This window comes from Hypomesus transpacificus, unplaced genomic scaffold, assembly GCF_021917145.1.
Source record: "Hypomesus transpacificus isolate Combined female unplaced genomic scaffold, fHypTra1 scaffold_31, whole genome shotgun sequence".
Classification (NCBI taxonomy): domain Eukaryota; kingdom Metazoa; phylum Chordata; class Actinopteri; order Osmeriformes; family Osmeridae; genus Hypomesus; species Hypomesus transpacificus.
The window spans coordinates 3,136,491-3,155,488 of NW_025813837.1; the positions used below are offsets into that span (position 1 = coordinate 3,136,491).

The 18,998-nt window shown below is 52.2% G+C and overlaps 1 protein-coding gene across 1 annotated transcript in view; it reads right to left on the reverse strand.

Moving 5' to 3' along the window:
* cabin1 (calcineurin binding protein 1) overlaps positions 1 to 18,906 on the reverse strand; it is a 20,441-nt gene extending 1,535 nt beyond the window's left edge. Inside the window, exons 1-31 of the mRNA XM_047015639.1 lie at positions 18,535 to 18,906; positions 18,336 to 18,372; positions 17,957 to 18,049; positions 17,702 to 17,815; positions 17,459 to 17,593; positions 17,140 to 17,320; positions 16,836 to 16,965; positions 16,586 to 16,735; positions 16,180 to 16,484; positions 15,894 to 16,065; positions 15,669 to 15,802; positions 15,247 to 15,464; positions 14,994 to 15,066; positions 14,698 to 14,885; positions 14,331 to 14,468; positions 13,907 to 14,101; positions 13,573 to 13,818; positions 13,231 to 13,384; positions 13,013 to 13,128; positions 12,631 to 12,792; positions 11,476 to 11,682; positions 10,979 to 11,124; positions 10,525 to 10,786; positions 10,124 to 10,294; positions 9,585 to 9,674; positions 8,799 to 8,956; positions 8,388 to 8,626; positions 6,435 to 6,494; positions 5,677 to 5,856; positions 4,848 to 5,251; positions 2,775 to 3,012 (exon numbers count right to left, since the gene is read on the reverse strand). Of these exons, the coding sequence (XP_046871595.1) occupies positions 2,775 to 3,012; positions 4,848 to 5,251; positions 5,677 to 5,856; positions 6,435 to 6,494; positions 8,388 to 8,626; positions 8,799 to 8,956; positions 9,585 to 9,674; positions 10,124 to 10,294; positions 10,525 to 10,786; positions 10,979 to 11,124; positions 11,476 to 11,682; positions 12,631 to 12,792; positions 13,013 to 13,128; positions 13,231 to 13,384; positions 13,573 to 13,818; positions 13,907 to 14,101; positions 14,331 to 14,468; positions 14,698 to 14,885; positions 14,994 to 15,066; positions 15,247 to 15,464; positions 15,669 to 15,802; positions 15,894 to 16,065; positions 16,180 to 16,484; positions 16,586 to 16,735; positions 16,836 to 16,965; positions 17,140 to 17,320; positions 17,459 to 17,593; positions 17,702 to 17,815; positions 17,957 to 18,049; positions 18,336 to 18,338 (5,062 nt within the window). The 5' untranslated portion in view covers positions 18,339 to 18,372; positions 18,535 to 18,906. The remainder of the gene's footprint in view (positions 1 to 2,774; positions 3,013 to 4,847; positions 5,252 to 5,676; positions 5,857 to 6,434; positions 6,495 to 8,387; positions 8,627 to 8,798; positions 8,957 to 9,584; positions 9,675 to 10,123; positions 10,295 to 10,524; positions 10,787 to 10,978; positions 11,125 to 11,475; positions 11,683 to 12,630; positions 12,793 to 13,012; positions 13,129 to 13,230; positions 13,385 to 13,572; positions 13,819 to 13,906; positions 14,102 to 14,330; positions 14,469 to 14,697; positions 14,886 to 14,993; positions 15,067 to 15,246; positions 15,465 to 15,668; positions 15,803 to 15,893; positions 16,066 to 16,179; positions 16,485 to 16,585; positions 16,736 to 16,835; positions 16,966 to 17,139; positions 17,321 to 17,458; positions 17,594 to 17,701; positions 17,816 to 17,956; positions 18,050 to 18,335; positions 18,373 to 18,534) is intronic.
* Between the last annotated feature and the right edge of the window lie 92 nt (positions 18,907 to 18,998).

The following is an 18,998-nucleotide window of genomic DNA, read 5'->3' on the forward strand; positions in this document are numbered from 1 at the left end:
TCCTCCTACACGCTCAGCTGAAAACACCTCACAGGCTGTCTGTACTCTTCACTACAAGGCAGAGAAACACCAGAATCTTCTGGTCTACCGCAACAACAAAAAAAGAAAAGAAAAAAAAAAGGATGTCAAGTTAAAAAGTAACTACGTTGGGCTGAAACAGATGAACAAAGCAAAACAAGTCCCTTACCAGTGGATGAATAGTAGTATTACTCACGTTGCAGGCTATTACAGTAAGCATGCTCTCAACATATGATGTTTCCGATTGGTTTTGGATGTTATTCAATTCTAGTCAAGTCTATTTATAGAGTCCATTTAAAGGACCGTTGACCAAAGTGCTGTACAGTCAGAGTAGCAAAAGCCATAAATCAACACAACACATACACAAAACAAGTCAAATATGAAATACAAATACAAAAGAAATGGCTTGAATGTCTGACAGAAGAGCCGGTTTTCCTCCGGAGCATGCAGCCGTGTGCGTGTGTGCGTGGGTGGAGGAATATGTAAGCACATATGTGTGTGGGGGCAACACTGTGCCTGAGCGAGCCTGCTGTGCCTGTGTGCAGGAGGAGACGATGACAGCCCTGCTACAGGGGCAGGCAGACAGCCCTGCTACAGGGGCAGGTAGAGAACAGCCCTGCTACAGAGGCAGGTAGAGGACAGCCCTGCTACAGGGGCAGGTAGAGAACAGCCCTGCTACAGAGGCAGGTAGAGGACAGCCCTGCTACAGAGGCAGGTAGAGGACAGCCCTGCTACAGAGGCAGGTAGAGGACAGCCCTGCTACAGAGGCAGGTAGAGGACAGCCCTGCTACAGGGGCAGGTAGAGAACAGCCCTGCTACAGAGGCAGGTAGAGGACAGCCCTGCTACAGAGGCAGGTAGAGGACAGCCCTGCTACAGGGGCAGGCAGACAGCCCTGCTACAGGGGCAGGTAGAGGACAGCCCTGCTACAGAGGCAGGTAGAGGACAGCCCTGCTACAGGGGCAGGTAGAGGACAGCCCTGCTACAGAGGCAGGTAGAGGACAGCCCTGCTACAGGGGCAGGTAGAGGACAGCCCTGCTACAGGGGCAGGTAGACTGCCCTGCTACAGGTGCAGGCGGGAGGCCTGGCTGGCATCACTCACACTGGCTTCTGTGAGAAACTGGATCCAAGTTCAACCCTGCCTGAATTGTAGAGCAACACCCGCCAGCACTCAAAATGTCCTGACACAATACTTAAAACTACAGATACCATCCTGCCTTGTTTGGTCAGTGTTTGCGACAAGCACCGATACAAAAATACAAGGAGTACTGCTTGTAGCAGGACAAATCTCTCTTTACAAATATTTTGCATTAACACGTTTACAAATAATAATAAACTGAAAATGGTACATATTCCTCAATGTATAAGGCCGAAGCAGGGGAAACCAAGAGCTATGGTTGAATCTGTTGGTCAGTTTGACTGAGGGCACCCCCTCCACAAAACATTGGCACCAATCACCACAATAAATTATGCAACTCGGCCTCAAGTGAACTGGAACACGTCGAAAGCAGCAGAATATAGGTTAGGTTGGTTATGCTTTATGTGTGCCCAGTTGATATAACCTAGCCAAAGAAACCAGGAGGAAAATAAACTAGGGCACCATGACCCACATACTGTACAGGACATACAGGACTGAGTGACCCACAGCGAGCAGGCACTCGATGAGGATGCCCCGCCCAGGAGAGGAACACCCATTAGAGGCTTGGTGACACCGACTGCCCCTGTGGGCCCACACACGATCCTCCAGGGATGTCGACCCGTCCCACAGAGCCACGGTTCAGCATTTTCACAGCTGATAACGAGGTCACTCATCTGCTGCCAGTATGCTGCTGTGGGTAAACGCATCTGCCGAATGAATATGCTATACAGCAGGACTACATCACCGCTAACAACTTGTAGTTCTGACCGCAGAGGGGCCCCAGAAGCATCCAAACCAGACACATGGCGCTCCAGACTAGCGCGCCGTCAACAAAAGTTTTTTTTTGTTGTTGCATAAACCAGAGACGTTGTTTGTTGTGCCCCCCCCCCCCTCCGCGGAAGCCAGATTCCCTGATTCCTTCGCCCGTGACAGCAAAGCCCCGACAGTTGGCTGAACCCAGGCGGCAGGTTTGGTTCCATAAGGGGGCTCTGCGAGGGCCCAGTGGGAGCGGGGCCACTGCCGAGCGCCGGTCCAGCCTCAACACGGAGCCTCGCATACAAGCTGTTCCCAGCAGCCTTCTGGAGCGGGGTCAGTAGGCAGCTTCCACCCACACAACCCACACGACACGGCCCCAAACAGGCAAGACCAACCTCCACGACTCGACGGGAAGATGAATCGCCTGGCCCTTCTTTTACGACAGGCTCCCCCGGGGGGAGACATGGGGAGACAAAACCGAGGGCTTTCCCCTTTTCGTGAACATAATGAAATCTATTAACGGGATCGGATTCCGTTTGGATTTCACGGGAGGAAATGTCAAAGAAGGGAAATGTGTAATATACAGGGCCCACACACACACACACACACACTAATCTCCTGCAGCCTGCAGAGGCCTCGTCAAACAATACAGGAAGAGCCTGTATAGAATGCTTCTGCTTTCATGAGATCGCTGCGTAGCGCTTATCAATTAGGCAGCAATAAAATAATGACAGTGTATCAAATTAATCTCAGGGAATACTGATCTGGAAATAGCCCTGAAAGGGGAGGGGATTCCTTCTAGAAAGAAAAACATCTAACTTCTATAAATTTGCATTATTGGTGCCCTGAGATTGAATCATCTACTAATTCTCCGTGTAAGAAATCCATGAGCACATGCTGTGGTTTGAGAGAAGAGGAGGAGGAACCCACGACCCCTGCAGCCTGGCTGTGACAGGAGAACTGGCTCAGGGAACTGGGGGGGACTTACGTTGAACAGGTTGGTCTTGTTCCTCTCACAGAAAAGTCCTTGTGCTGGCATGTGCTTCAGTTGTTGCCATGGGACACTGCTTCCTAGCAACACATCTCGTGCCCACTGCAGATTCTGTGGAGGGGGAAGAAAAAAGTATTATTGTATGTCTATATTAGAATATGGTGTCGGGGAAAACAAGGGAATGCCCCTGAGCTACAGAACAGGAACAGACTAACCACAGGCCAACCGAAACTGAGAAGAAAAAAAAGGTAATTTCCTTTCAAGGCTGAAATACGCGGGTTGGTGATTACTACGATAGTGTGACTGGAGTGAATCCAGTAGCAAATCAAGAGATGAAAACAGGCTACATGCTAACTAACTAAATGTTGCCTGACAACAGCAGCTTAGCTTTGCAAAGCACGCATTCCTTTCTCCTACACAGAGCAGTCATATAGACAGACCACCTGACGTCTACACCTATAGGTCTTAAGGTTGGGGGAGGGGGGGGGGGGGGGGGAGAGGGGGGGGGGACTAAATTAAATAAACGACATGTTCTAAACCCATGACAGTGGGGAGAATGAAACCCTGTTGGCGGCATGCTAGATTATGAATGCCACCAAACAGAGGCCACTCCCTCTGCTCTGCAAGCACCGTCTCTCACCCCGCTTTGTTTACAAAGCCTGTCAACTTGCACCCAATGATACAAGATCCCTGGCTCTCCTGCCAGGAATGACTGGCTGATAACCACCCTGGTCCGGAGAGGGCTCCAGGGGTTAGGGCCTTATGTAAAGGACCATCACCCTGCAGTCATGCAGATGGATGAACCATTCACAATAGACTGACACATGATACAGAAATGGCCTCATTACTTATTCATCTGCAATGGGAGTTTCCCTGGTCTCCTGACAATGCAGCCACTGTTCTGACACAACACGGCATCAACCCGATTGGCCAACTCAATAACGTCCTTGCGTTCGTGCCCAGGAAAAACACAGAAACAAACTTGGAGGCCTTACCTCCCAGGTTTCATCCTGCACTTAGAAGCTTCTGGTCTTTTCTCAGGATACATTTCCCCATTTGTACCAGTGCGTCAAGGCGACTGCCAGGGTTGGCTTCTTCCATAACAAGGCCTAACCCCTCCTAAACGAAGGGCTGGAGGGCTCTCGGACAGCCACACGCTAAGGCCCTCTCCAAGCCAGCATCCCTGAACAGTGAGCGAGCAGCAGAATGCTGACAGGAGGATGCCACTACAGTACGCAGGCTCCCTCAGCCAGACCTGGCAGACACACGGGAACACTGCGGTAGCTGCCTCCCCCACACACACACACACCTCTGCCTAAAGAGCTTTGTACCTTCCTTCCCCCCCCCCCCCCCACCACACACACACACACACACACCTATGCCCAAAGAGCCGTGTTGGCCACACGCACACGCAAAATACTCGATATTCTCACCAGCTCACATACTAACAAGCTCCCACCCTCGCTCTGCTGCTTTCTCACCTCCTGTAGCAGAGCAGAGAGCACAGTCTACTCCAGGCACCGAGAACTCTCCAGGACATTCTGTCTCTCTGTGTGTCTTTCTCTCTCTTTCTCTTTCTCTGTGTCTCACTCTCTCTCTCTGTGTCTCACTCTCTCTCTCTCTCTCTCTCTGTCTCACTCTCTCACCTACACACATCAGCACAGTCGTAGTCATGCCTCTCCACTAAGGGGGTCAGCCAACTGCTCTGGGTTAGGGTGTGAGAAACTCACATTTAAAACATAGCCTATTTACATGAAAAACAGCCCCCCTACCCACCAGGCAGTACTCTACATGAAATGTCAGAAATAATAACAGGAAACACTGATGATGGGTGTGTGTATAGCAGCAGGTGTAAAGGGTGAGTAGTTCCGCGAAGAGCGCTAGGTGTACGCGAGCGGGTCTGAAGGAGAAGGAGAAAGGGGGCGGGGCCGCGGGCCTGGACTGACCTGGTGCGTCTTGCTGTTGGCATGGAAGAAGGCCAGGCGGTACAGGCTCTTGTAGTGCTGGGGGAAGCGTCCGAGGCAGAGGAACAGGGTGTCGGCGCACATCTCCACCAGCATCCTCCGCTGCTCCCCGCGCTCCGCGGGCAGGATCCTGGGGACTTCCACCATCAACACCTCGGGGGGGGGCTCCGCCCTCTTCTTGCCCTCGCTGACGGGGGTCTGGGGGGTGCCCAGGGGCCCGGCGGCCGTCTTGGGGGGCGTGACGGGGACGGGGCCGGGGTCCGCTGGGGGCTTGGGGAGGGGGGTGTCAGGAGGGGTCCCTGACGACGCGTCGGGGACTTCCTGGATACCCTTGTCCTGCTGCGGGGCCGCGGGGCCTCGCCCCGTGTGCTGGTCCCCAGGAGAGCCTGGAGAATGAGGTTTGCGTTTACATACGTTTCGGTTTCGCAGTTATCCTTTCAGGTGTATTCTACAGCAGAGGTCTTCAACCCTGGTCCTCAGGAACCCCCTGTCCTGCACGTTTCAGATGTTTCCCTGCTCCAACACACCTGATTCAAATGAATGGTCGTTAACAGGCTTTCCGCATAACTACATCACGACCCATTCGTTTGAATCAGGTGTGTTGGAGCAGGGGAAACATCTAAAATGTGCGGGACAGGGGCTCCCTGAGGACCACGGTTGATGGGATGTAGCCTCAGAATGGTATATCTATGGTTACAACAACAGGGGGGACAAAACACGCCGCGAAAGCAGCAAAAAGTACACCCAGGAAGGCAGCGGCTAAAAGGTCGCAACCGGTACGATACAAGGCAACCAATGACGGCTCGTGTACCTGCGTCTTCGGCGGAGGGCTGGGTCAGCTTGACGGGCGTGATGTTCTCGGAGGACGACGTGCTTCCCTTGCCGGACGCCAGCTTGTGGCTGCTGTCCTGGGAGCTGGCGGGGTCCGTGAAGGGATCCTGGGTGGAGTTGGAGTCAGACAGCATCACCACTTCGCTGTCCTGACTGCGCTCTGGTGGTCACACACACACACACACGTCACGTCCCACTGCTGCCTGGTGGGGGGTGCCGGCCACACAGACTCCCGTGGCCAGCCACACCAGCCCTCCCTCCCCCGGGGTTACTTAGGAACATCTTCCAGGCGGTGATACTGTTTGGGGATTCTTGTAAACGACACACAGGGTCGGTCGTGTTTTAAGCAAAAGTGTTGTTTTTTTTGTCGCTGCCTGAAACATCCAAAATGATAACCAGCTTTCCCCTTCATTGGCACCCCCTGACCTGACGTCTTTAGCAGAGGGCAGAGATTAACATGTTTACAAGGAGGGCGATAGGCTGACGGTCAACTCGCTTGGAAGATCGCTGATCTACAAAGACAACCACTGAGGTTGTGCATTTCAGATGACATCAGATAGAATCAGTGTCAATTAAATTACCCGGAGAAATTGTGACACTTCCTAGGAATTCCTGTGAACTTATCAAGTGTGTAACCAAAATATGTAGCAGTTAAGATCTAGTCCTATTGGTTTGTAGAACTGTAGTGTTTTGAGTGGACTGTACCAACACACATGGTGGGTGGTTCATGGGCAGTACCATTCAGGGATGTCAGGCACTTTGGAGGGAGGCAGTAATCGTGGTCAAGCTCTGGTGAGGCTGTTGAAGATATTGGAAGGGGACTTTAAACAATGTTGTGCGTTCTTAAACATGAATCTTGCACCACAATGAAGTGCAGTGGTTTCCTCTTCCCCCTAAGGATCAGTGTCTTAACAGTCTCCCATCACCACGAAGCACCTCTGGCCTCGCGCCAGGGGGGGCCAAACCCCCCCCCCCCCCCCCTCTGGCAAACCTGCACATGGTGGTCTTTTTCTGCCATCAGCATCCGCGGACGTGTGCCAACGAGGGGGGGTGAGGGGGGGGGGGGGGGAGGAGGGAGGGGGGCAAGCACACTCCTCATGACAATGCATCACACAACATCAATTGAACACCATATGCAATGCCGAGTTATCATCCCTCGTTAAGGAACATTCTAGCGTGTTATGTGTGCAGAACACCCCCCCCCCCCACCCCCACCCCAAAAAAATCTGACCCAACTTCAAAATCCCCCAAGCCAAAAGAGCGGCCTACGTCCCGAGTAGCACCGCATGGCAGCCGGTGCTCTGGGAGAGGCCCGGGGCAGTCCACCCGTGGAGACGGTTCACCCCCTGAGGGCTCGACATGCACATTGTAAATGACAAAGCAGGTGGCAGAAGCAAGCAGGCAGAGGAAGCAGGCAGGTAGGCAGGTAGGCAGGTAGGTAGGTAGGAATCTGGAAAGGGTGACAGAAAAACTGGCAACATGGGCAATATGGCTGCAGCGTCCAGGCGTGGAAGCTAAACGGGAACGTCGAGGGGAATTCAAAACACAGCAGGCTGTTGTTGTTGTTAGCATTTAGCGCTTTAGCATTTTGTGCCAATTTGATTTAGCATTGAATTTGTGCTCAACGTTCAAATGTTTTTGTATTTATGATGGCATTCAATCTGCCTTGTTGCTCTGGAAATGTGTCCCCCCCCCCCCCCTTGATTTCTTTGCAACACTACAGACTATGAGTATAATTTCAATGAAGGCTCAGTCTGGATGCTAGGAAAATGACTGAAGGCTACACAGTGCAATTCTGCTTAGTGGTTTTTGTCAAGTAACTTCCAAAACCACTGCAGATTGAGATGCAAACTGAGATTGGACTGTGTCTGACCATTAGTGGTTCAAACGATTCATTATGTATATCTACGCACGCAAGCACGACTGACTATGCCTAGTATGCATAACAAGGAACAAGGACATGAAGATGTTCATGAGGAAGATCCATTATGCCTAACTACACTCCTATCAACATCTGAACAGAGAGAGAGAGACAGAGAGAGAGAGAGAACAATCAAATATAAATGGCTTTGGGGGTCTGAGCCTTTCTTAAAAAGGCTTCTTTTTTTAAATAAAGCAAAAGACGCTGTAATATGAAAATCACAGATGGAAAAACCCCAGACAAACTCAATCCAAAACAAATGAGGAAAAGGCTCTAGGCTGAGTTAAGGCTAGATGATCTGGTAAGTCCAACACGATGGTGTTAACACCAGAAGGGGAGACGGAGGCTTAGAGGAGAGGGCTGAAGGAGGGCGGAAACAGGAGCAGACATCTGGATCTACTGCAACGACAACACCCAACACACACAGAGGTCAAAACGCTCTCTGCCCTCATACCTCTCAACTCTTAAACACTGTCATTTCCCCACCACCCCCCCCCTTCACCCCTCACCCGCCGCCAACACACAGGCATGCCCTTGAGAGAAACCAGCAGTAGCCATATTGCCCATTTTACCACATCCCAAGCACCCGGGTGTTTGTGAGGTAATTACCGGAATCAGACCCATTAGCATGGTGATTAGCTTCCCGACCCCCACCACCACCCCCCCACCTCTCACACAACCCCCACCAACCACCCCCCGGTGGGGACCTCTGTCCTGGGTGAGAGCAGGCCGCTCCCCAGGGCACAGGGTCCGGGACTGGGGGACTGTACCATCAGCCTGCTGCTCCTTATGCTCCTGCTGCTGCTGCTGCTGCCACGTCTGCTGCTTGCGTCGCAGGGTTTTACGTTTGGCGTAATCATGGTCGACCGGTGTGGCCGTGTAAGGCGGGGATGTCAGACCTGGGGCGCTGGAGGGGGGCGGGGGGGCGCCGCCGTGACAGCCTGCCCCCGCCGCCGCGCACACGGAGGAACCGTGCGAGTCCTCGTCCATCATGGAGGGGGGCTTCTCCCTGGTGGGGGGGGGGGGGGGGGGTGACACAGACCGGAGACAGTTTGGACACTTCACGTTCCTCAAAAGTAATTTCAAACTAAAACTCTAAAGTAAAGTGCGACATATCCCCCCCCAGTTAGCCTTGGTTAGCCTTGGTTAGCCTTGGTTAGCCTTGGGGCTACGTAGCTCACTTCTCCTGGGACTTGGGCATGCTCTTCTCCGCTCCCCGGGCAAAGGGGCCGGCGGCGGCCTCGGCCAGCAGGGTGAACAGCAGCTCGTGCTCCAGGTCGGCCTCGCCCTCGCCCGCCTCCAGCAGCTTGAGGATGGAGGCGCCCAGGCGGAAGTGGAGCTGCTCGCAGACAGAGCAAGGGGGGGGGGTGTTTACGCTCCTTCAAGTGCAACACGCTGACATCATCACAGCCATCTGGCGAGCTAAGTGCCTGTACAGTCCTCTGCTACTAGCGTTCCAGGGTTTGTACTGGTGTGTATTAGTGCCAATGTGTGCTAGTGCTAGTGTGTACTGGTAGCGTCAGTGCGTACTAGTGTGTGTTAGCGTCAGTGCGTACAAGTGTACTGGTGTGTATTAGTGCCAGTGTGTACCAGTACTAGTTCAAGTGTACTGGTGTGTATTAGCGTCAGTGTGTACTAGTGTACTGGTGTGTATTAGCGTCAGTGTGTACTAGTGTACTGGTGTGTATTAGCGTCAGTGTGTACTAGTGGTAGTGTACTGGTGTGTATTAGCGTCAGTGTGTACTAGTGTACTAGTGTGTATTAGCGTCAGTGTGTACTAGTGTACTGGTGTGTATTAGCGTCAGTGTGTACTAGTAGTAGTGTACTGGTGTGTATTAGCGTCAGTGTGTACTAGTGTACTGGTGTGTATTAGCGTCAGTGTGTACTAGTGGTAGTGTACTGGTGTGTCCTAGTTCTAGTGTGTGGTTCAGCCCAGGACACCTTCAGGCTGTTGTGATGTACTGTACCTCCAGGGCTTCCATTGCCAGGTCTGGTGGGTTGTGATAGTGTATTTTGCGTGGGTATCTGGCTGCCTCCTCATGCAAGTAATGTGCTGCCTGTGAAGAGAAAGACACAGCGAGGAAGACAGAGAGAAAAGAGATTGTATTTGCCAAGGCACCAGTACATTGGCCTTTTTAGTTCTGCTCCTCTTGACCCGTTTGCTAGCAGTCTAACCTTTATGACTCTAAATCTTCTTTTCTCCACAAATAATCCTATTACTCTGCGAGTGCACATTCTTATGAACAGTGTCTAATAAATAAAAGAGGTGAGGGCAGGGTGGAGAAGGGATTAGCCCAGGGCCAGCTGACAGGCAGGGCCAGATCAGGCCGTGCCCGAGGCGGAGAGGAGAGGACAGACACACGGAGCCGTCTCCTCTTTCCGCAGCCGCCCTCCCCCTCCCAGCGACCCCTGCCCAGAGCCCCAGGCCTCCCCCTGCCCCTGCCTCTCCTCATCTACCTCCGCTTCTCCGAGGCGGGCCCAGACGCAGAGAGGCGTGGAAGCCTACCCGCTTGTAGAGATGCAGGTATTCTCGTGGCGGCTGCTTGCGTTTCTCCGCGATCTTCCCCAGCATGTAGTGTATGAGCCACTCCTCCTCGTCACTGTCCCCTTCGCAACGAGACGCTCCCTGGAAGCACTGGGACGACGTCTCCAGCATGGAGTCTCTCCTCTCCGTCATCTAGAACCCCCCCCGCGCACACAAACACACACATTAATCCACAACTGTCAGCTGTTATTTGCATCCAGAGAACACATCGAAATTCAGCAAACGGTCAATTCACACGTCACACGACCAGGAGTAACAGGATGGGACATCTGTTTAGCGTGCAGAGGTGGAAACCGAGCACGAGTCGTGCTGCACTAAGAGACTGGGTGAGGCGGTCCGGGGAGGGGGAGCGTCCACTGCACCTGCTTCACCACCTCTGGGGGCAGCTCGCTCCTCCACTGCTTGAGCTGGCGCGAGGCGAAGGAGTGCAGGGCGTAGGACATGGTGCCGTACTCGATCCACAGGGACAGGTTGGAGGCGTCGATCTCCAGGGCCCTCTTGAAGCAGTTGAGCACGGCCAGGGAGTGCTTCCATATGGGCCCGTCGCTCTTCAGCTCGTTGGAGTTCAGCTTGTCCTGGATGCGGCTGGCCCTGGCCAGAGCCATGCCCGCCCACGAGTCAAACCTGCACACACACACACACACACCACACAGACACACACACACAATCAGTAACCGGTCAGCAAAGGTTCTGGACACCCAGCCCCCACAACCCCTTCTTTCCTACCTGTGAGCTCTCTAACGCTGGGAAAAGTGTAAATAATATGAATGTGTTGTCAAAGTTATTCGTCAAAGTAGTTCACGACCAAATGCTGACCTGTTTGGACACACACAGATGTCATGCATGTAGAACTTGATGGCTTTGGACTGCTCCTTGTTCTTGAAGTGGTAATCCCCCAGGAGGTAATAGATCTCATCCACGATGGGGGGAGCAGGAGAGCCTCCCTCGGGGAGAGCAGGCACCTGGGGAGCCCAACCAGCCGGGCATCAGCACCTGAACACACCCTCCGTGATCTGAACCCCTGCACTCTCTACCTCAACGTGTCTCAATACCAACACCGTACCTTGACTCTAACCACCGAAATACCCCTAGAACTACGCACTTCTTCCTTAGTTTTCCTGATGTACTTTCTACTTTTAGTACGACGCGTTTGAATCAAATAAATACAGTTGGCGGTGAACCCGCTGTTCCCAGTCTGACAAACAGCTCAGAGTCGCCAGGAGACCAGACCCTGGCTGTCACACACACACACAACACGGCCATTAGTCTGAGGTGTGTGTGAGTCATGAACGGCTCTCTTGCCCGGAGTTGACCTTATCGCCGACCCCCTCGATGTAGGCCGCCACCTCGTCCATGCTGAGGGAGGGGGCGTCGCCGCAGGGCACGATGCCGGAGAAGCGTCGCAGCAGGTTGGCCAGGTCGGCCGACACCGTGCTCGTCTTGTAGCTGTCGAACTCCGGCAGGGTCTTGGGCTTGAAGTACTGGAACATGAAGAGGGCGTTTCCCCACTGCAGCTCCACCTGCGGGTCACATGGGGGGGGGAATTAAGTTACGGCTGGTTGAGCAGGCCGGAGGGTACCTGAGCAACGACTAGAGTGCGGTAGCTGATGAGGTGGTAGACAGTACGATGCTAAGAGGCAGCCCCCACCGCAGGGTCTGATTCATTCACGTTGTATGAGACACACGTTTGTAATGTATGTATGTTTTATTATCCATATATGATCTTTTTTTTGATGGAATAACATGTACAAACATGTTTCACAGAAGGACCCAGGCCTGCAGGATTCAGCACTACAAGCAGAACCTGATCTTTAGGCAGTGTTTATGCAGAGGCAGAGACCATTAATCAAATTTAGGCTCCCTGAAAGTGAATCAATTGCTTGCATATATTGACTTGTTTCACAGCAACCCGAAGTCTTGTGACTTTGCTGACTAGCCAGTAATTAGAAGGTGGGCTGACACCATTAGTAAATTAACCTGGACTCTGCACTCTTTCTTTCTCTCTTTCTGCCCATTACTGCACATCACTGTGTCGCTACCAACCGACAGTCCCGAGAATCAGATGTGCTTAGATAGTCCCCTAGTGGCTTCCTGCACCACACACACATTTCTCTAACAAGAATACCCCAGAAACACTTACAGGAGATATGTCTAAAATACTACTAAATACTTATAGTATTATTAATACGACGGCTTTCCCGGGACACATTCAACAACAGCCTTGCCTGAACAGCAGTGTCACTAAGATGACCAGGGCTTGATGTGTGATCTATAGAGCAGGAAAGGTGGAGAATCGGGCTAGTAATCAGAAGGTCGCCAGTTAGATTCCCGGCCGAGCCAAATGACGTTGTGTCCCTTGGGCAAGGCACTTCACCCTACTTGCCTCGGGGGGGAATGTCCCTGTACTTACTGTAAGTCGCTCTGGATAAGAGCGTCTGCTAAATGACTAAATGTAATGTAAGTGTGACCTGCTGGGCCGAGTGCTCCTCTAGGTAGCGGGCCTTGCTCTTCTTGCTGGGGTAGGCGTAGAGGCAGAAGAAGCACTGCTCCAGGGCCATCTCTAACTCCTCCTTGTAGGGGTGGGAGTCCAGCCTGCTGGAAGCAGCCAGCTCCTTCTCCAGGACCTCCACCTGGATGGTGGAACGCACACGCATATACACACACACGAGAGGCTAAACGGTCTACTTCAACAAACTGCGAACTGTGGATCTCGACCGCACCCAATCGAAAATCAAGTGTAATAATTAACGAAATGAAAACTGTCCCCGTCGCCCACACCAGTCAGTTTGATCCCAGTCTAAACTGGAGGGGGGGGGGGGGGTCAGAAGGGACTGTCGTTCACACACTCACATAGAACTTGAGGAGGGCTCCGTCAGAGTTGCAGCACCAGGAGCGCCGGCCCAGGTACTCGTGAGCCGTGTTCAGCAGCATCAGCGACGAGGGCAGCATGGGCATGTCCGAGTCATCTGGGATGGGGAGAGGTCAAAGGTCAAACACCGAGATGGTGGATGTGAACAGGGACAGGGGGGAGGGGGAGGAGAGGGAAGGTGGAAGGGGACTGGACATGCCTTCCTCGTCCCCTACGGCCATGTGCTGGCGGAGCATGCAGTCGAAGGCCGCCTCCTCGTGCTTGATGATGTGGTGCAGTAGGACCCAGGGGACGACCGAGGAGAAATGAGGCTCCTTGGGATCGTCCGGGATGGCCATGCTGAGGTCAATCAGCTGGAGGAGAGGAAGAACAAAACAGAAAAAATCCAATGTTACGTAAACCACAAAGATGTTTAATTGTCTTCGTTGAGCAGACCATCCAAAGCAACATACAGGAGGTGGGAGATTTGAACCTGGGACCTCAATCTGCCCTCAAGTGCCCTGAGCACCACTAAGCCTTCACTGAAGGGGCTGCGTCTGACCTGGATGAGGTTGTTGGCGAGGCGGGCCATGCTGGAGCAGCGAGGCACGCTGCTCAGCAGCTGCGGCTCCTCTGAGAAGCACAGCCTGATCCCCCCCAACAGCTGGGTGATGGTGGACACCCACTCCTCCTTCAGCGAGGGAGAGGAGCTGCCCGACGTCGAGTTTAGCTGCTGCAGGGCCTCGTTCAGGGCCACTTCGGTGCTCTCCAGGCACTGCTGGTAGTCCTTCAGCTTCAGCAGAGAGTTCTAGGGCGAAAGGAGGAGAAGGGAAAAAAAAACAACGTCATCCCCATCCAAATTGAGCCATGCGGTTGATAAGAGGCGCGGGCCTGACCTGCAGCAGCAGCAGCTGGGCGGGCCTTTCGGGGGCGGAGCTGACGAAGTCCGGAGGCTTGCCCCGGCCGGAGCCTCCGTAGGGAAGCGTGGCCTGCAGCAGGCGCACCACCGCCTGGTGGTCTCCCGTCTCGTGGAGCCGCTGGATCTCCTCCAGAGACTGGCAGCGCTCCAAAGACTTCAGTTTCTTGGCAATCTAAGAGAGAGAGAGAGAGAGAGAGAGGGGAGAGAGAGAGACAGAGAGAGAGACAGAGAGAGAGACACAGAGACACAGACAGACAGAGGGAGAGACAGAGAGAGAAACACAGACAGACAGAGGGAGAGAAAGAGAGAAGAGTTTCAGATGAGAACCACCCCATGGGAGCACTATTGCTACCTCCTGCATCCCCGACGGCGGTGTGTATGTGGGTCATGCAGATCCCCACCTCCTCCAGGGAGATGGACCCGTCCACCTTCAGGTTGGGCAGGTAGATGGTGTACTCCTTTCCCTCTGGGGATTTGGGCTGGCTCTGCAACAGCCCTGCACACATGTCGTAGTTCTCCAGCGCCAGCTCCATGTCACCCTAGAAAATGAAACCAACAACGAAATTCAGTGGCGATCAATTATTTTGGTGTTGATACTGAATCAGTAAAACAACAAATAAACTGATTGCTGAGCGATTAGGGAATCGGGCTTTTAATTAGAAGGTTGCCGGTTTGATTCCCGGCCGTGCCAAATGACGTTGTGTCCCCTGGGCAAGGCACTTCACCCTACTTGCCTAGTCTGCTAAATGACTAAATGTAAAATCTTACTTGCAGGGTGAGAAAGTGTGCCTTGAGCCAGTACACACGCACTCCGACTGGGAGCCAGCTGTCCTCAAACAGGTCCCTCTGAGAGGAGCCCAGAGCCAGCTGGGACAGGTCAGCCTGGAAGTGCTGCCCAGGGAAGTCTGGGACGCCTGCATCGCCCATCTGACCTACGCCACTCTTTCTGGGAGACACTGGGAGGTAACCACACAGAGATTGGATGAAGTTGAAATGAAAACGTTTCAGAAGCTGATCTGAACGTTCCACCAAAAGATATATATCTGAGCTGTTTTTCCGCGTACCGTTTTTGCCTTTTGTGTGTGACCACTGCTCCAACTGCAGTTCCATGCAGGACAAGCTCATCACCAGCATCTCCTGCGCATCAAACACATCCTCGTTTAGAAAAGGGAAGAGGTCGATTGTGAAAAATGGGGTCCCACTTTTGACGAAAGGTGATCTTCAGCCATCGTAGGAAGGACACAAGTACTACATGACCAGGGATGACTAAGGTGAATGAGGGCGACACAGGATCACTGGAGTATTCCTGCTTCCTACCCGGATGTGCTGGTTGCTGCAGTCTCGCAGCAAGGGGTTAGGCACCCCGCTGCTGTGCTTCCTCCAGGTCTGATAGACCTCCAGCACCACGGCAACCAGCCCTCGAGGCCACTCCTCCAAGAACCTCTGACACACGGCCTTCAGGTAGCGCACCATAAGGTCCAGTATGCCCCCGTTGGTCATGTTGTTGAGCAGGAAGCTGTGGACATCCTGTTGTTCTGCGCAGGAGAAAAAACCGTGTCCCACTTGTAAGACAGTGTTCAGAATATTAGCTGGGACAAAGGCCTAGGTTTAGGGGTAGACAATAGGGACATGTCCCTACTAATGTCAAATGACCATTGACACGTCCCCCACCAATAATGAGAGCCAGAGCAGGGCTAGTGCTAGCATATAGGGTGATAATAATATATATATGTGCTCACCTGATTCCATGTATTCTATGGATTCCAGAGGTGTACAGCTGCCGTTGAGGAACTGGGAGTCCTGCTTGACGTCACACCTGGCCTCCAGGTTACTCAGGCTCTCATCATCATCCTCCGGGTCGAACTTCTTGAGTCTGAGATGAACAAGTACGATTAGTTCCGATGCCGTACCAACCGAAAAGAACTATTCAAAATTGCGCGGCTCCACTGTGGTTTCATGAATACCTGGAGGGTAGGAATTTGAAAAGCAGCTCTTGGAAGTCAATCTTCTCCTCTTTCTTGCACTTGGTGTTTCGGACCCGAGCAGAGCGCCGCTTTGCCGTCTCACCGCTGTCCTCGACGACCCTCTTCCTCTTCGTGGCTTTCTTCACCTTCTCTGTGAGGGACGTGTCCATCGCTGTGACAGAAAAGGTTCAAATTAATCAATCAAATAAAAACTAATATTCAAACTAAAAACGTACTCTGAAATTGAACACATTCGTCGGTCTCAACCCCCAAGTTTGGAACTGACCGTCGGCGGGGGCGGTCGTGGTGACCTCCACCGTGGCCTGGGTGGTGGCGATGTGGACCAGGGTGCTGGGCTGGGACAGGGTGGCTGGCTCTGGAGCAGGGAGGGGAGGCAGGGAGGAGCAGGGGCTGCTGCTGGGCACAGTCTGGCTCACGCTGGCCGGACTGGCGGGCTGGGGGATGCCCTGGAGGCAGTTGGGGTCCTGGTACTCAGACAGGTCGATCCTGCGGCCCAGACTGGGACGAGGCGCCTCGCATGTGGTCTGGTGTCTGTACATGGCCAGGAAGCTTTCGCCTATGTTCTTCCAACTGAAAACACATTCAGCATTCGTGTTAGCAATCCGACACGTAAAACAGGCTCAAAGAGGGACTCCTCTATGGATCGACACAGAGAGGATTAGGGTTCTCACGTGAAGCGGCGGATTGGATGGACCAGCACCAGGTCTGGCTTGGGCTCCTGGACCGAGAAAGCCTGCCTGTGGCGTCGCAGGTCCATGGCCTCCTGGATGATAGCCTGGCTCTCCTCTTCATCCACCTCAACATAGTGGACGGACATGTTGCTGCGAATGGCACGGAGCGCGTTAGCTTTCACGTACGCCGCCGTTTTTCCCAAAGCGGCGCTCGAATGGACAAGTTGGCGGAAGTATAGTACAGACTCACCACTTCATGAATATGTGCATGGTATCCTTCCTCAGACAAGGTTGCTCCTCGAAGATCTTCTCCTTCAACACCAAACCTTTGCTGTAACAATGATCCTTTTCCAAGGCCTTGCCGATGAAGTACAAACAGCCTGAACACAAGGAACAACCACACACACATTTCACCAACAATAAAAAAGGGTAAGGGGGGTGGGTTTGAAGACAAGAGATTGTTCAACTCATGAACACATGGAGTGAACTTGATGTGCACTCATCATGGCATGGAAAATGTCACAAAGGAGGCTCGCAGGTGCTGCGTGACTCACAGCTGTAGTCACTGAGGGTGTAGAGGACAGTGATGAGGTTGTCCAGACAGGGCCAGTGGTCCGGGTTACAGTGCAGGCCCTCCTCAAACGCATGCCGGGCCAGAGGAATACGCACAAGCCGCACGGCCACCTGGCCGATCTTGTACCACATGTTTACATCCGTGGAATCCAGCATCACAGCCTGTCGACAGACACAGAGTCACGCAAGACGCAGGGGCCGTGTTAGGAAGGTCTTACAATGTGCCATTTTGGGTCTATCTTAGATTTGAAACCGTTTAGGTTTCATTTGAGCACCGCATGACGTGATGTATGATCTCACCTCCAGGTAGAACTCCATGGCGGTCTGCAGGTCGTCCCTCAGCACAGCCAGACTCGCCAGGTTTTTGAAGGTAGAGTACTTAAGCATGAGGCCTGGGTGTTTGAGACCAATCTTCTGGTTATCCGACGGCATGGCCTGATGGGTAAGAGGATGTTGCAGTAAGCAGAGTTCATGGGGCACTGTAGTATTCATGTCCATGGGAAATGACAATTAGAAACAAAACGATGTGTCTGAACATTATACCTCTTTGAGAAGAGGGGTTTTGAGGAGCTCATGGTAGGCCTTAGTAGACTCCTCAAACTGGTCATGCTTCTGAAGATCTAAAGCTTTATGGTATAGGGCAAAAGCCTCCGCTTCCTGTAGAGGTAAAGAGTCTTGGTAAGTTGAGTGTCCTATAGGGTTACAGCTACTTTGACAAGCTTACTATATCAATCACAGCTTAGAAAGTTCTCTGTCGTGTCGTTAAAGTAATCTCCAGTGTCGTGTAGTTTTGCACACCTGGGCTTCCTTGGTTCGACTCTTGCTGCTTCTCAAATGGTCTTCGGTCTCATCAGCAGCAGCCGCAGCTGCATTAAGAGCTGCAATCCGGATCTGGAATAAAGATAACAGTCCTAGTTGATAGGAAAACGGCCTACAAACGTGGGGTGTTGTGGTGGAGTGCTATGAAAAGCACCCGACTGTAGCAGACAGATAACTCCCACCAACAGATTGTTGGCTTGCTAGCTAGCAGTCGTTCGTAATTGCCACTAATAAACCAGGGTTTTAAGATAGTTAGTGCCTCCAATGCATTACTAATCATTCTCAGAATTTAACGTTTTGATGTTATTAATGTTAGTTATCTAGATGCATCACAAAAGTAATTTGAAAAACACTGTACCATTTCTATCAGCACCCACAATGGCGTTCAACTCCAGCTGTCAGGAACACCGAATTGACGTCAGAGATCAGTATGAAATGCATTCAAACACTTATTCACCGATACAACTCAGCAGTGTGTGTAACGTACTGTATCAATTAAAAAAATAAGATAGCTATATAACTTGTTTGCTATCTAACAATAGCTCAATGTACTGTACCTGCCTTGTTGTGCTAGCTAGCCATCCAGCGTTCATTCAACTACTGTGCAAGGTGAATAACCAACCGTCTATCCATTGCCGAGGGTATATAATAATCAAACTTATGGCATATGGGAACTTTTGTTTTGATACCAACAAACAATAAACACAAGTCAAATTATTTGCCAACGAGCTAGTTGTCTGCTCCCGTGCATTGAAACTTATTTGATATTCTTTGTTGCTGCCCGATAGACAGTACTAACGTGGTCTATTGGTTAATGCAACGCGGGCGCGTTCAAACCACCAATCCGAAAAGCAGATATTCAAGTGAGCTTGATTGATAAGCCGGCGTTTCCCGTTTCTCTGCACAAAAGGTATTCAATGTTTGGTACCCACGAAATTGAGACGAGCAGTAGAAAAGTTTATTTTCGCTCATCGATGTTGTGTGGATAGTGTAGTAGAAGAAAGTGTGACGTTGTTCATAA